The sequence below is a fragment of the Lycium barbarum genome, chromosome 11, assembly GCF_019175385.1.
Source record: "Lycium barbarum isolate Lr01 chromosome 11, ASM1917538v2, whole genome shotgun sequence".
Lineage (NCBI taxonomy): Eukaryota > Viridiplantae > Streptophyta > Magnoliopsida > Solanales > Solanaceae > Lycium > Lycium barbarum.
In genome coordinates, this window is record NC_083347.1 from 31837437 (window position 1) to 31848975 (window position 11539).

Here is an 11539-nt window from a genome sequence, read left to right on the forward strand (position 1 = left end):
AATAAAAAATCTGGGGGTTCTCTCAAATAGGCAGAAAGGCGCGCGCAGCTGGTTTTTGGGTACCCCATGAAATTAAGACTAACAAAGGGGCCCCCATCCCCACGTGCCTAAACAAATTCAATTCAACAAGTATGTAACTGCTGCCCAATAAACATTTCCAATTTTACCCTTCCCCTTGTCCCATATATATCCTCACTTTCCTACCACTTTCTCCTCAAACCTCACTACTCTCCTTTCATCTTCAAAAAAAAAAAAAAAAAAAAAAAAAATAGAATTCCTCTTTTCTCCCTATACAGCAACAATGGCTAAAGGCGGCAAACTAACCAAACTCAAATCAGTCCTGAAAAAAATGCAATCTTTCAAACTCGGACGCGTAAACAGCAGCACCATCGTAGCTACACATCATCATTCTTCCTCGGACGATGACGATAATAATTCATTTTCCGACAAGAATTTATATCCTGTCTATGTCGGAAAATCTCGTCGTCGGTACCTAGTAAACTCCGAAGTTGTTGACCATCCGCTTTTCCGTGAACTTGTCGAAAGGTCAGGTGAATCTGAAGAATATATTACAGTTGGTTGTGAAGTTGTTTTGTTTGAGCATTTGTTATGGATGCTTGAAAATGCTGATCCTCAACCTGAGTCATTAGATGAGTTGGTTGAGTTTTACTCTTGCTGATGTGGAATAACCGTCAGTAACTGAAATGGAAAAAATAACTGTGACGTGGACGTGGTAATTGGAGATGATCACTATCGAGTATATACGTTCTAATGTAATTTTTTCTTCTTTTTTCTCTTTTGATTTTGATTAATTAGCGTTAGACGAAGGAGGGGAAAGAAAGAGGATTAGCCCAAGGCAAATCTCTTGATATTGAAGAGACAAGCCTAATGGGTGATTTGTTATTCCATTAATGCATGTTCCATTCTTTCCTTGTACTAAGTTTTTATGCTTATCCATTTTGTCCTTCAATTTCTTTCTTTTTTCTTTTTCTTTTTCTTATTTGAAACCAGCTAACATCAACAATGCTGACACTTTGCTTGTTGTTACGGACTTACGGTAAGAAAAATTTAGGGGTGGTCTAGTTGCTGGTTAGGGTTAAAGTATTAGTAATGTAGAAATTGATTATGCAGGTTTAATTATTTAAGTATTTGTTATTCTAACTTTTACCCCGTATATGTAAATAATAGTACACAAGTTAACTTATAACTTATACACGTTTTATTTTTGTGTGTTTATAAAATGATAATCAAACATCATAATTTATATATTGAACTTTATATAAAGCAACTAAAAAGCTACCAAAGTCCAAACATGATACGGAGTATTAAATATGCTAATTTTAATACATGAATAACTCATTACAAAACGATCCCAGTGTACTAGTTCTTAATGCTCTTCCATTCGTGGTACTGATGTATGAATGTATGATCACTAACTTATCAAGAAGGTGGACTCCAAAAACTGACTCATCATAGTCACCAAAATTTCTCTCTAATCTATATAGAGTTACACTCTATAGACATACTCGCCCCAAATTCACTTAATTTAAATTTTGAACCCGTCTGGATTGAACCAGTAGTACTAATAACCGATTATAGTTGATAAAATTGTCTGAATTAAGCATTGGTTAGAATAAACAAGCAAGACGGCAACAGGGCAGGACGAGACAAATCTTATGCAGGCCGGCGAGCTAGTTAGTACCAGTGGATTGAAACAAATGAAAATTGCTATGCAGAGCGGGATAGGGCACGTTAAATCTTTAATTTTAACATTCTCATTTTACCTTTAATGATATTCCCCTACAGAATTACATCAACATATTTTATCTTTTAACTTATGTGTCAAACTTTTGTTATTTCTACAAACAAGGTTACACATTATGCTAAGTATCTGATGTAGGACAATGACTTAAATTGATCCTTGATTTTAACGTACTAAAGTACAGCTGTTGGTGGTTTTTTCTTTTTTCCCTACAGCTGTTGTTTGGGGTCACCAGTTTTGAATCTTTTTGGTGTTTGTCCTCCACATAATTTGTCCAAGCTAGAGCTGGGCTCCTTGTACACGTACTCACTTTTCGTACGTGTAACTGGATGTTGATCTGTCAATACTTTTCCGACTAATTCAGCAACTATTTTGAGTTTTGAAGAAACGTGATGAAGAAGGGTGCTTAAGCTGAACAATCACAATTCAGTTAATTTGCAACTTCTAAGATAATGATGGCGGAAATAATTGCCCATTTTAACTACTACTTGATAGCTTAGCATGTAACTCATCCATGATCATGTGTAATAGTATTATATAGTACTCCCTCCGTTCCATATTGATTGTCACATTTCTTTTTGCACACCTCTTAAGAATAATAAATAAAAGGTGTATTTTTACTACCTTATTCTTCAATATATTGTACTTTAATCAATATTGATTATATTTTTTAAGAACACTTAATACTAAAGGTAAAATGGGATAAAAATAATTAATTTTATCTTGATTTTATAAAATAACAAGTATTTTTAGTAACCTTGACAACTAATATGGGACGGGCGGAGGGAGTACTCTATCCCATTTTACATGTATGAAACACTTTTTAGTTTGTCCAGAAATATTGACATTCTAAATTTATATATTTTGATTAAATGTCTCATTTTGCCCTTAATGGGATGATTGTTTATTGTTTGCAAGTTTCGAAATTCTCTCTCTATTTAAACTCTGTGCATATAGTCCAAGAGTGTCACATAAATTGGATCGACAGAGGGAGTATTTAGTAGGTACTTAGTAGTATATAACTTCGGTTTATGATTTGCAGATTTTTCTCTTTACTACCCTAGCATTAATATTAATTAAAATACAGGGTCCTCGGTACGTACCGATGCTTATTGCTTAATAATAAAAGAAATTTAAAAGGGAAGTTTGCAGCGACCAGCTGGTTGTGTAAAGGTACGTCCACGACAAGAATTTACATCTAATTTAGTCTTCTTATAAAACTTTTTTGGAGGTATCTTAATTACCTCGTCCTAATTATTGCGTCTTTCAGAAGCAGTTAGTGGGAACTGCTAGGTTGTAAAACTTTTCGTTATAATATACTAGCTCTGAAAGAAGAGAAAAGCAATCTTTTGCAACTTGTTTTATTATAACAACCCATAGCAGAAGGAAAAGAAATGGGCAGTCAGCATGCATGGTTTATTATACTAATGATTGGGTAGTTGAAGATGCTTTTGATTTTTCAGAAAAAAGAAACATATCTATTGATTTTGTTAATATGGTAAGAGGTATAATGTACACATTAATCAAATGGTGTACCCAACACACGCTCTGTTTGTAGCTTTGTTTGTTGGTAGAAAGATATTCTCATTGCCCTTTTGAATGAATACTTAAAAAAACTATGGATGTGAGTCTTGGAGAGATAAATGGATTAAGGGAAGATCTTTGTATATTGCGAAGTGGAAGACACGAAAAATTATTGTATTTGCTAACACGCAGTGAACACCTTATTATCTGTAACAACGCGTTTGTAATATATCTTTCTAATTTGTTAAAACTAAAAACTGATGAAAAACATTAAAAAATAATTTATTTAATCCAAAGTAAAAAATATTCTTACTTCAGTCACTTTTGTTTGAAGTCTATCAGAAAATAACTTTAGGCCTCATTTGTTTGCACTTAATGGAGGTTTGAATCTGAATGGTTAAGAAATTAGGTCATTAAGTGCATTTATTTACATTAAGATCTAATCACTTATTTGGTCTGAATATGTCTTAATCATTAAGATATTGAACAAAGTCTTAATATCATTAAAAAATATTTTGCATGAATAATTTTTACCACCGGCTCTACCCCACCAGCAACCCCATGCCCACTCCCACCACCCACCCCAATCCTCCACTACCCCACCCCATATACCCACCACCCACCCCAACCCTACCTCCCTATGCCCACCTACCCTCCACCACCCCACCCCCATAACCCACCCAACCCCTACCACCACCACCCTACCCTAGACCCACGGCACCACCACCACCGACCCCACCACCCACGACCACCTACCAACCCCCACCCCACCCCAAAAACCCCACCCACCATTACTAGCGAACATAAATGTTTCATATTTTTATCAAATAATATTTTTTCTGGGAAAAAGGTCAAATATACCCCTCTACTTTCATAAATTGGCAACTTTTACTACCCTCTGTTACAAGTTGGGGCCAAATCTACCCCTAGTCATGGAATTTGGTAACAAGGACGCCACATGATATTTAACTTATTTTATGTGGTGCCTATGTGGCAAACTTTTTAAAAACAATCTGAAAAATTGATTTTTCTAAAAACAAATCTGAAAAAAATGGCTTTTATTAAAAATCTGATTTTTTTTTATAAAACCCGCTTCTTCAAAAATAAATCTACAAAAATGGATTTTTTTTATTAAAAAAATCAGTTCTTTCAGAATTTTTTTTAAAATTAATCCAGATTAAAAAAAAAAAATTTAGGACACTTTAAAAAAATACTTTACAGTTTTCCAGATAAAAAAATCATTTTCCAGATTTTAATTAAAAAAATCCAATTTTTGAGAATATATTTTTTAAAATGGGTTTTATAAAATCAAAAAAGTTTCAGATTTTTAATAAAAGATATTTTTTCCAGATTTGTTTTAAAAAAAAAATCAATTTTCTAGATTGTTTTAAAAAATTGCTACATAGGCACCGCATAGAATAAGTTAAATGCCATGTGACGTTCATGTCACCAAATTTCAATGACTAGGCTTACTTATGTGGGAATACGAAATGAGGGTATTTTTGAAACTTTGCTAATGATAGGAGTATATTTGGCCCCAACTTGTAACGGGAGAGGTAGAGTTGGCCTGAACTTGTAACGGAGGGTAAACATAGCCAATTTATGAAAGTAGAGGGGTATTTTTGACCCTTTTCCCTTTTAAAAAAAAATGTATTTATTTTCTAATATTTTTTTTTTATTTGAATTGTATATTTGCTATGTTTAAATAAATACATTATGCACATTTAGATGTTGAAAAACAAATAGTCTTAATCATTCAGTGTTCGGATCTAGAGACAACGTTTTAATCATTCAAATGCACATTCAAATTCAGACATCTTAATCTTAATGAGAACAAATGAGGCCTAATCACATTTGGCTGAAGTAGTCTTCTACTATACTTTCGGTGTAGTTTCAAAAATTCTAAGACAAAAAATTCTAAAACAAGGTCGCTCGAAGAATGTAAAATAACGGATGTGAATGGCTTACCGTTATGATATGTAAATTTACTTGGCGAAATGTGACTTAATCCAAAATATGTGTTTCAGATAATACATGTGTTTACCCCTAAAAAGGTAATAATTGAATTTATAGGCGGTTTAAAGGATATGTGGTTTAATCAGTTGTTAACGTAATGAAATATGAAATAACAATCAGTTGTATGTAACGAACAAAGATAGAAATAGCCTGAATCGTTTATTGCTTGTAACTGAAAACTGGTCCAGTGCAGAGAGTTAAAGCTGAGTGCCCGAGCCAAATCGCTAAAGAACCTGAACTTTATGAAATTTTACAGAGTAAGTGCATGAGATTCGAATCAAATCCCTTATAATGAGAGGGTTTACCTCCTTTTATAGTACAAGAGTTAGAGTCCTAATGCTCCTTAAAATCTGATAATTTGATACTAATTACTACTATTAACAGCGCCTTAACAGCTGGTCGCGTAATGGTCGGCGTAATGAGCGGCGTGAAATCCGATATGTAATGGATTTCTCTCATTTGTGCCAACTGGCGTCTCTTCATCTTCCTGGAGTAATGACCCCTCGGACTTTGTTTCATCTGAATCACCGAACTCAAACCAATGCCACATCTTGAAGTCAACGTTCCTATTTTACCCCGACCTCTCGTCGGATGGTCGTAATATTTTACACTAGTTTTTATCGTATACAAATAGTCCCCACACTTCCTGGATTAGAGTTTATTGGAGTGATGAGAAGTGGAATGATAACCTCGGTATCTTCTCTTTCTGACTTCGGACACGTGTATCTACCTGATTGGACCGTCCCTTCGGTTCCCAAATTGGAACGTTTTGCCGTTATTACTCTCCCTCGATAAAAGTGCGATTCTTTCCCTTTTCACCTTTTACCACTCGATTAATCACTCATCGAACTTCTTTTGAATCTTCAACCTTGTTCTTGCTTTCCTTCAAATCTTCATATGTCAACCTTCAAAACTTCATATCAATCTTCAAATTTTCATTTGTCAACCTTCAAAACTTCTTATCAATCTTCAAATATTCATCTGCCAACCTTCAAAACTTCATATCAATATTCAAATCTTCATCTTTTTCTTCAAATCTTCATCCAGATCAGTAAATCTTCATAAGAAATGGCAACGAACTCCAGATCTTCTTCCAAAAATGCTTCACCAGCTGCTTCTCCACCTCCGGCAACCGACGTCATTGCTAACCCTGAGGTTAGTGCTCAGGTCGATTCTTCTGAACCTCGGGCTCAAGATATTTTGCCCTCGCACTGTCACTTCGACATCGAATTCGCTGTCGAACAGCTTCGAAAAAGTCCGACAGAGGCTATGATGTCAGACGCTATCCTTCTTCGATCAAGGAAACGAATCTCCCACAATTCCGAACTAACTGTGGTTGGACAACCCAACCTTCCGAGATCGTTGTTCCGGGTCCGTATGATGACATTACCACTTTCAGGGACGGATACTCAAACGTATACACCTATCCCTTCACCTTCAAACTTGACCCCCCGATCGATCAAGTCATCCTCGACATGTGCAGAACGTACAACTTATGCCTCATACAAATTGGTCCGTCCGTCTGGCGGACTGTAAGTTGTCTCCGCTTTTTGGTTGACAATGTTAACGCAGATTTTACTTTATACTATTTGATCCGGCTATACGGTCCGCAGATCTTTCACGGTGGGGTCGTAAAGCTCTTGAACTAGGGAAACACCCTATCCTTTCCACCGTTGATGAGAAAAAAGACCAAGGCTAGGTGGAACGTTTAGTCAGGGTTAAAATCGCGAAGATAATCCAAGTGGGATCCGTGCCATTCACCGAGCGGTGGAACATGAAACGTAAGCATCGTAGAACTTTTATTTTCTCCACATGCTTTCAATTATTCATCTAACTCTCTTATACTTCAGTCATTGCATGAATCCCGGATGAAACAGAAAACTTCTCCGATTAGGTAAAGGGCATTATATGCTAATACCCGCACCAACTACGCACATGGAAGGAGCTGTCCGATGAGAAGTAGATAGTAAAGAATCATGGTAAGTAGATCTTTTTCCTATTTTGCTTCGTGTTTTTCCTTCGCTCATCCCATTTCCTAACTTCGACGTTATCTTTCTCAAGCCTGCTGAAGGGTTCATCAATCCCTAGGATCGAATCAACAGATGCCTCTCCTGCGCCAAGTTCGGTGTTTGATCCATCGGACTCAGCACGGCTCATTGATGAGGCAAAGAAGAAAAGAACGCCAAATCCTCTAGGCCCCAGAAGTCACCTTCGGTGGGTCAAAAAAGAAAGAAAAGTTCCAAGGCTGCTGGCGGCCCTTCACGAGTTCGAGGTTTAAGACACTTCCCTGATGATGATATTCTAATAGTGAAAGTCAGCATCGGTGCCACCACTACTACTATCGCTGAGGCGGTTCCCGCTTCGGTTGATGTTTCGGAGGAGAACGTCATGGCTGGTTTGACCGGACCCATTGCTGATGACACGGCTGAAAATCTGCCGGACCCTATCGTCAAACCTCTCTAACATCTTGCTTTGTTAAAGGTCATCATAACTGAAACGGATATTTTCATCGTTGAGGATGGCACGCCTTCAGAAGAGGAACCTGCGGCCAAAAGGGCTAAGCAAACCGTTTCAACTCCTTCTTCACCTCCTGCCCATACCTTCGGGCAGGAAGATTTTGATAATAGGTTCCCTGATGAAGGGGTTGTTAACACATCAGCTGTGATGGCGGGTGCCTCTGGGTTTGGCCACCTCGTTATTCTACAAAAGCAGAGGAGGTCCCTCAAGGAATCCGAATCTGGTTGGAGATCAAAGCTCGTAGGCACCTTCTCGACTCCGAGCATTGATAAGAATAGGACGAGGTCAGCCACTCTCACCATCCCCGGGGATACCAATTTTTTATCCCGGCCTGTCGGGGTAACCAGCTATCTTCGACCCTTCGTGTCGGAATCCGATAGGGAGAAGATGGGGCTAGTCTCTTGGCAATGTCTCTTCAATGAGAGCATGCATGCTGCTAACCGGGTAAACATTCCATTATGTCAAAAGTTTTATTTGCTTCGAGTAATTCTCACGGTCTACTAGTTGTTAACTTCAGTTTCCCTTTGCAGTCTATCATACTTGAAAACGAAGGCTTCGTTTGAGTTATGCGAGAGATTGGCAATCTGCAGGGCCAATTGGACGCCTAAGGCCTAGAAATCGAGAAGTTCAAACTTCTCTTGCAGTAAAAAGAAGATCAGCTGCAGCAAATTGGTGATCCTTCGGTCCTCAGTACTGAGCTTGATGAGGCTAAAAGAGAAACCCTCCGAGTTAAGAATGACCTTGAGCATATGACCGAGAAAAATGAGGTCCTTCAAGCAGACATCAAGAAGCTCGTCCAGGATGCCTCTGCCTCTGCCAAGCAATTTGAGGAGCAAGAGGCAACCATCGCCCAACTGAGGCAAGAAATAGACTCTCTCAAGGTCGAGGCTGTAAACATCAGGGGAAGGTTTACCCAGATTGAAGCTGAGAGGGCCTCCGAGAAAGAGATCTCAAGGGTGGCCCAGCAAAAGGCAGAAAATCGGGCTAAAGCCAACGAAGAGCTCATGGGTAAGCTTGAAACTTCTACCCATGCCCTCGACACCCTAAGTCAAAGAAATGCCAAACTGACAGAGCAACTGCAGCAAGCTTTGGCTGAACGGAACTAGGCTTGTGCTAACGTTGATGCGGCTAGGGATCAGTCTGTGCTAAAGGCCGAGCATATGAGATCGAATTCTCGGAGGCTTACTTTGTAAGAAGCTCGGGGTGGTCTTAAGGATATTGCTGCCAAGATTGAGCAAGCAAGGGGTAGTCGAGGATAAAGCACAGAATGCACTCCTCAGAGATAGCTTGGAGGATGATCCTGAAGGCTCTAATGGATCGGATTCCTCTTCGGAGGATTAGATAGGTTTTTAGAAAGCCTTTGTATTTTCTTTTCTTTTGACTTAATTGTAAGTTGTCAAGGTTATTCTTCGACCTTTTGTGTATAAATGGAAGCTTCGGTTTGACTTTATTCTGTTGGTGTTTGCTTTTTGAGCATTTTTCTACTTTCAATACTAAACCAAATAAGATTTAAGTTAAATGAATGACTTTTGAATCAGATAACATTACTAACGTCACCCTGTCCAAATACGAACTAGGTTCGACTTTGAGTAAATCTTTAGAACAGTTTTCGCCTTAACGAAATTTCGAACCAACTTAACTAAAAGAACTTGAAAGTTTTAGGTTTGCTTTATATCGTGCTTTTTTCTGCCGGTGATTGTCTTTTAAGACATATGTAAAGTCCTTACTTTTATGCTTGTGAACTCGGACGTCTCCAAATCACTTCGGGCATGTCAGACGACCCACTGGTATCATTCCTAAATTACAAACCTCGATTACTCGAACTGTGATCATTTCGCCTGTCAATCCTGACCAAGTAATTATTGCAACCGCTTCTTCCGCTATCTGTCCTAAAGTTGGACCTTTCTAATTGACCGTATGGCTGGTACCTATCCTTTGATAACTTCAACTCTGTTTTGACCACCCTTTTTGGTCTATCTGCATTTTTGCTTCGGCTTGCCGAACCTTGTGGAAGTTCAAGTTGATCATCCTCCACCCTAATTTTGAATTCATATCTATTGTGGACATCGGCCCATGTTATTGCCTCGTACTCTAAAAAGTTCTCTATCAGTTTGAATGAGGCGGCGGAGCTCCGAGGGTTGAGCCCCTTGGTGAAAGCTTGGGCTGCCCATTTATCCGGAACTGAGGGCAAAAGCATCCGTTCCTTCTGGAATCTTGATACGAACTCTCGGAGTAATTCATTATCCTTTTGGACGATTCTGAATATATCTGCCTTCCTTGCTTAGACCTTCTGAGCTCCCACACGAGCCTTTATAAAAGTATCTGCAAGCATTTCAAACGAGTTAACACAAGTTTCAGGAAGCATAGAATACCATGTCATTGCCCCCTTGGACAATGTGTCGCTGAACTTCTTTAGCAGCTCCGACTCAATTTCATCATCTTCAAGATCATTTCCTTTTATGGCACAAGTATAGGAAGTCACGTGCTCCTGGGGATCCGACATTCCGTCATAATTAGGAATGTCCGGCATCTTAAACCTCTTCAAGATCAACTTTGGGGCCACACACGGAGGAAAAGGCCTTTAAATGTACTGTTTGGAATCCGGCCCTTTTAAGATCGGAGGAGCCCCGAGGATCTGGTCCACTAGAGAATTATAGGTTTCCACCTTTTTTTCTCATTGGTGTCGATCCGTTTGGTCAATACTTTGAGCATTTTCAGGACCTCGGACTACCCATTAGAGCCTGATCCATTGCCATAGTCAGCGACTCGATCTTCCCTGCAGACCGGTTCATCAATTTTGTTCGGTTCCGCCGCACTTGCACCGCTGCTCTTCTTTTGAAGTTGAGCTATAGCCGTCTGTTGTTCTTGCAACATATTAAATATCAAGGGTAAGTTAATTTATTCTCCCGCATCATCTGGTGTCTTTCTTATAGATGCCCGAGGTGAAATCACGGGGTTATTGCTGTTGAACGGATCAATGGGCTGAGTGCCGCCAACATTCAGGTCGACAACGTCATTTGAATTGACAACATTTGGACCGACAGGGGAACGCAGTTTAGATCAACATGATCTAAATTGTTGCCTGGTACCCCGTTGTTGTTGTTCTCGTTATAGTGGCTTGGTTCTCCGTTGTTGTTCAAGTGAATTAATTGGCTGTTGTTTGACATCTTGAAGTTAACCTGAAATCACAAACTTCAAGAGAACAAATGAAAGTAGTGTTGTAAGAAAATCACCACTATTATCCTAGCCCTTCGGTGGGCGCCAAACTGTTTACCCTTAAAAAGGTAACAATTGAATTTGTACGCGGTTTAAAGGATACGTGGTTTAACTAGTCGTTAACGTAATGAAATATGAAATAACAATCAATTGTATGTAACAAACAAAGATAGAAATAGCCTGAATCGTTTATTGCTTGTAACTAAAAATTGGTCCGGTGCAGAGCGTTAAAGCTGAGTGCCCGAGCCAGATCGCTAAAGAACTTTAACTTTACGAAATTTTACAGAGTAAGTGCATGAGATTTGAATCAGATCCTTTATAATGAGAGGGTTTACCTCCTTTTATAATACAAGAGTTAGAGTCCTAATGCTCCTTAAAATCTGATAATTTGATACTAATTACTACTATTAGCAGCGCTTTAACAACTGGTCGCGTAACGGTCGGCGTAATGGGCGGCGTGAAATCCAATCTGTAACGGATTTCTAGCGTTTGTGCTAACTGGCG

General features: G+C 38.7%; 1 protein-coding gene across 1 annotated transcript; it reads left to right on the forward strand.

Moving 5' to 3' along the window:
• Positions 1 to 201: 201 nt before the first annotated feature.
• LOC132618438 (auxin-responsive protein SAUR78-like) lies at positions 202 to 974 on the forward strand. The gene has a single exon (XM_060333497.1). It carries the CDS (start codon positions 302 to 304, stop codon positions 677 to 679), a length of 378 nt encoding a protein of 125 aa, XP_060189480.1. The 5' UTR covers positions 202 to 301; the 3' UTR covers positions 680 to 974.
• Positions 975 to 11539: the final 10565 nt, after the last annotated feature.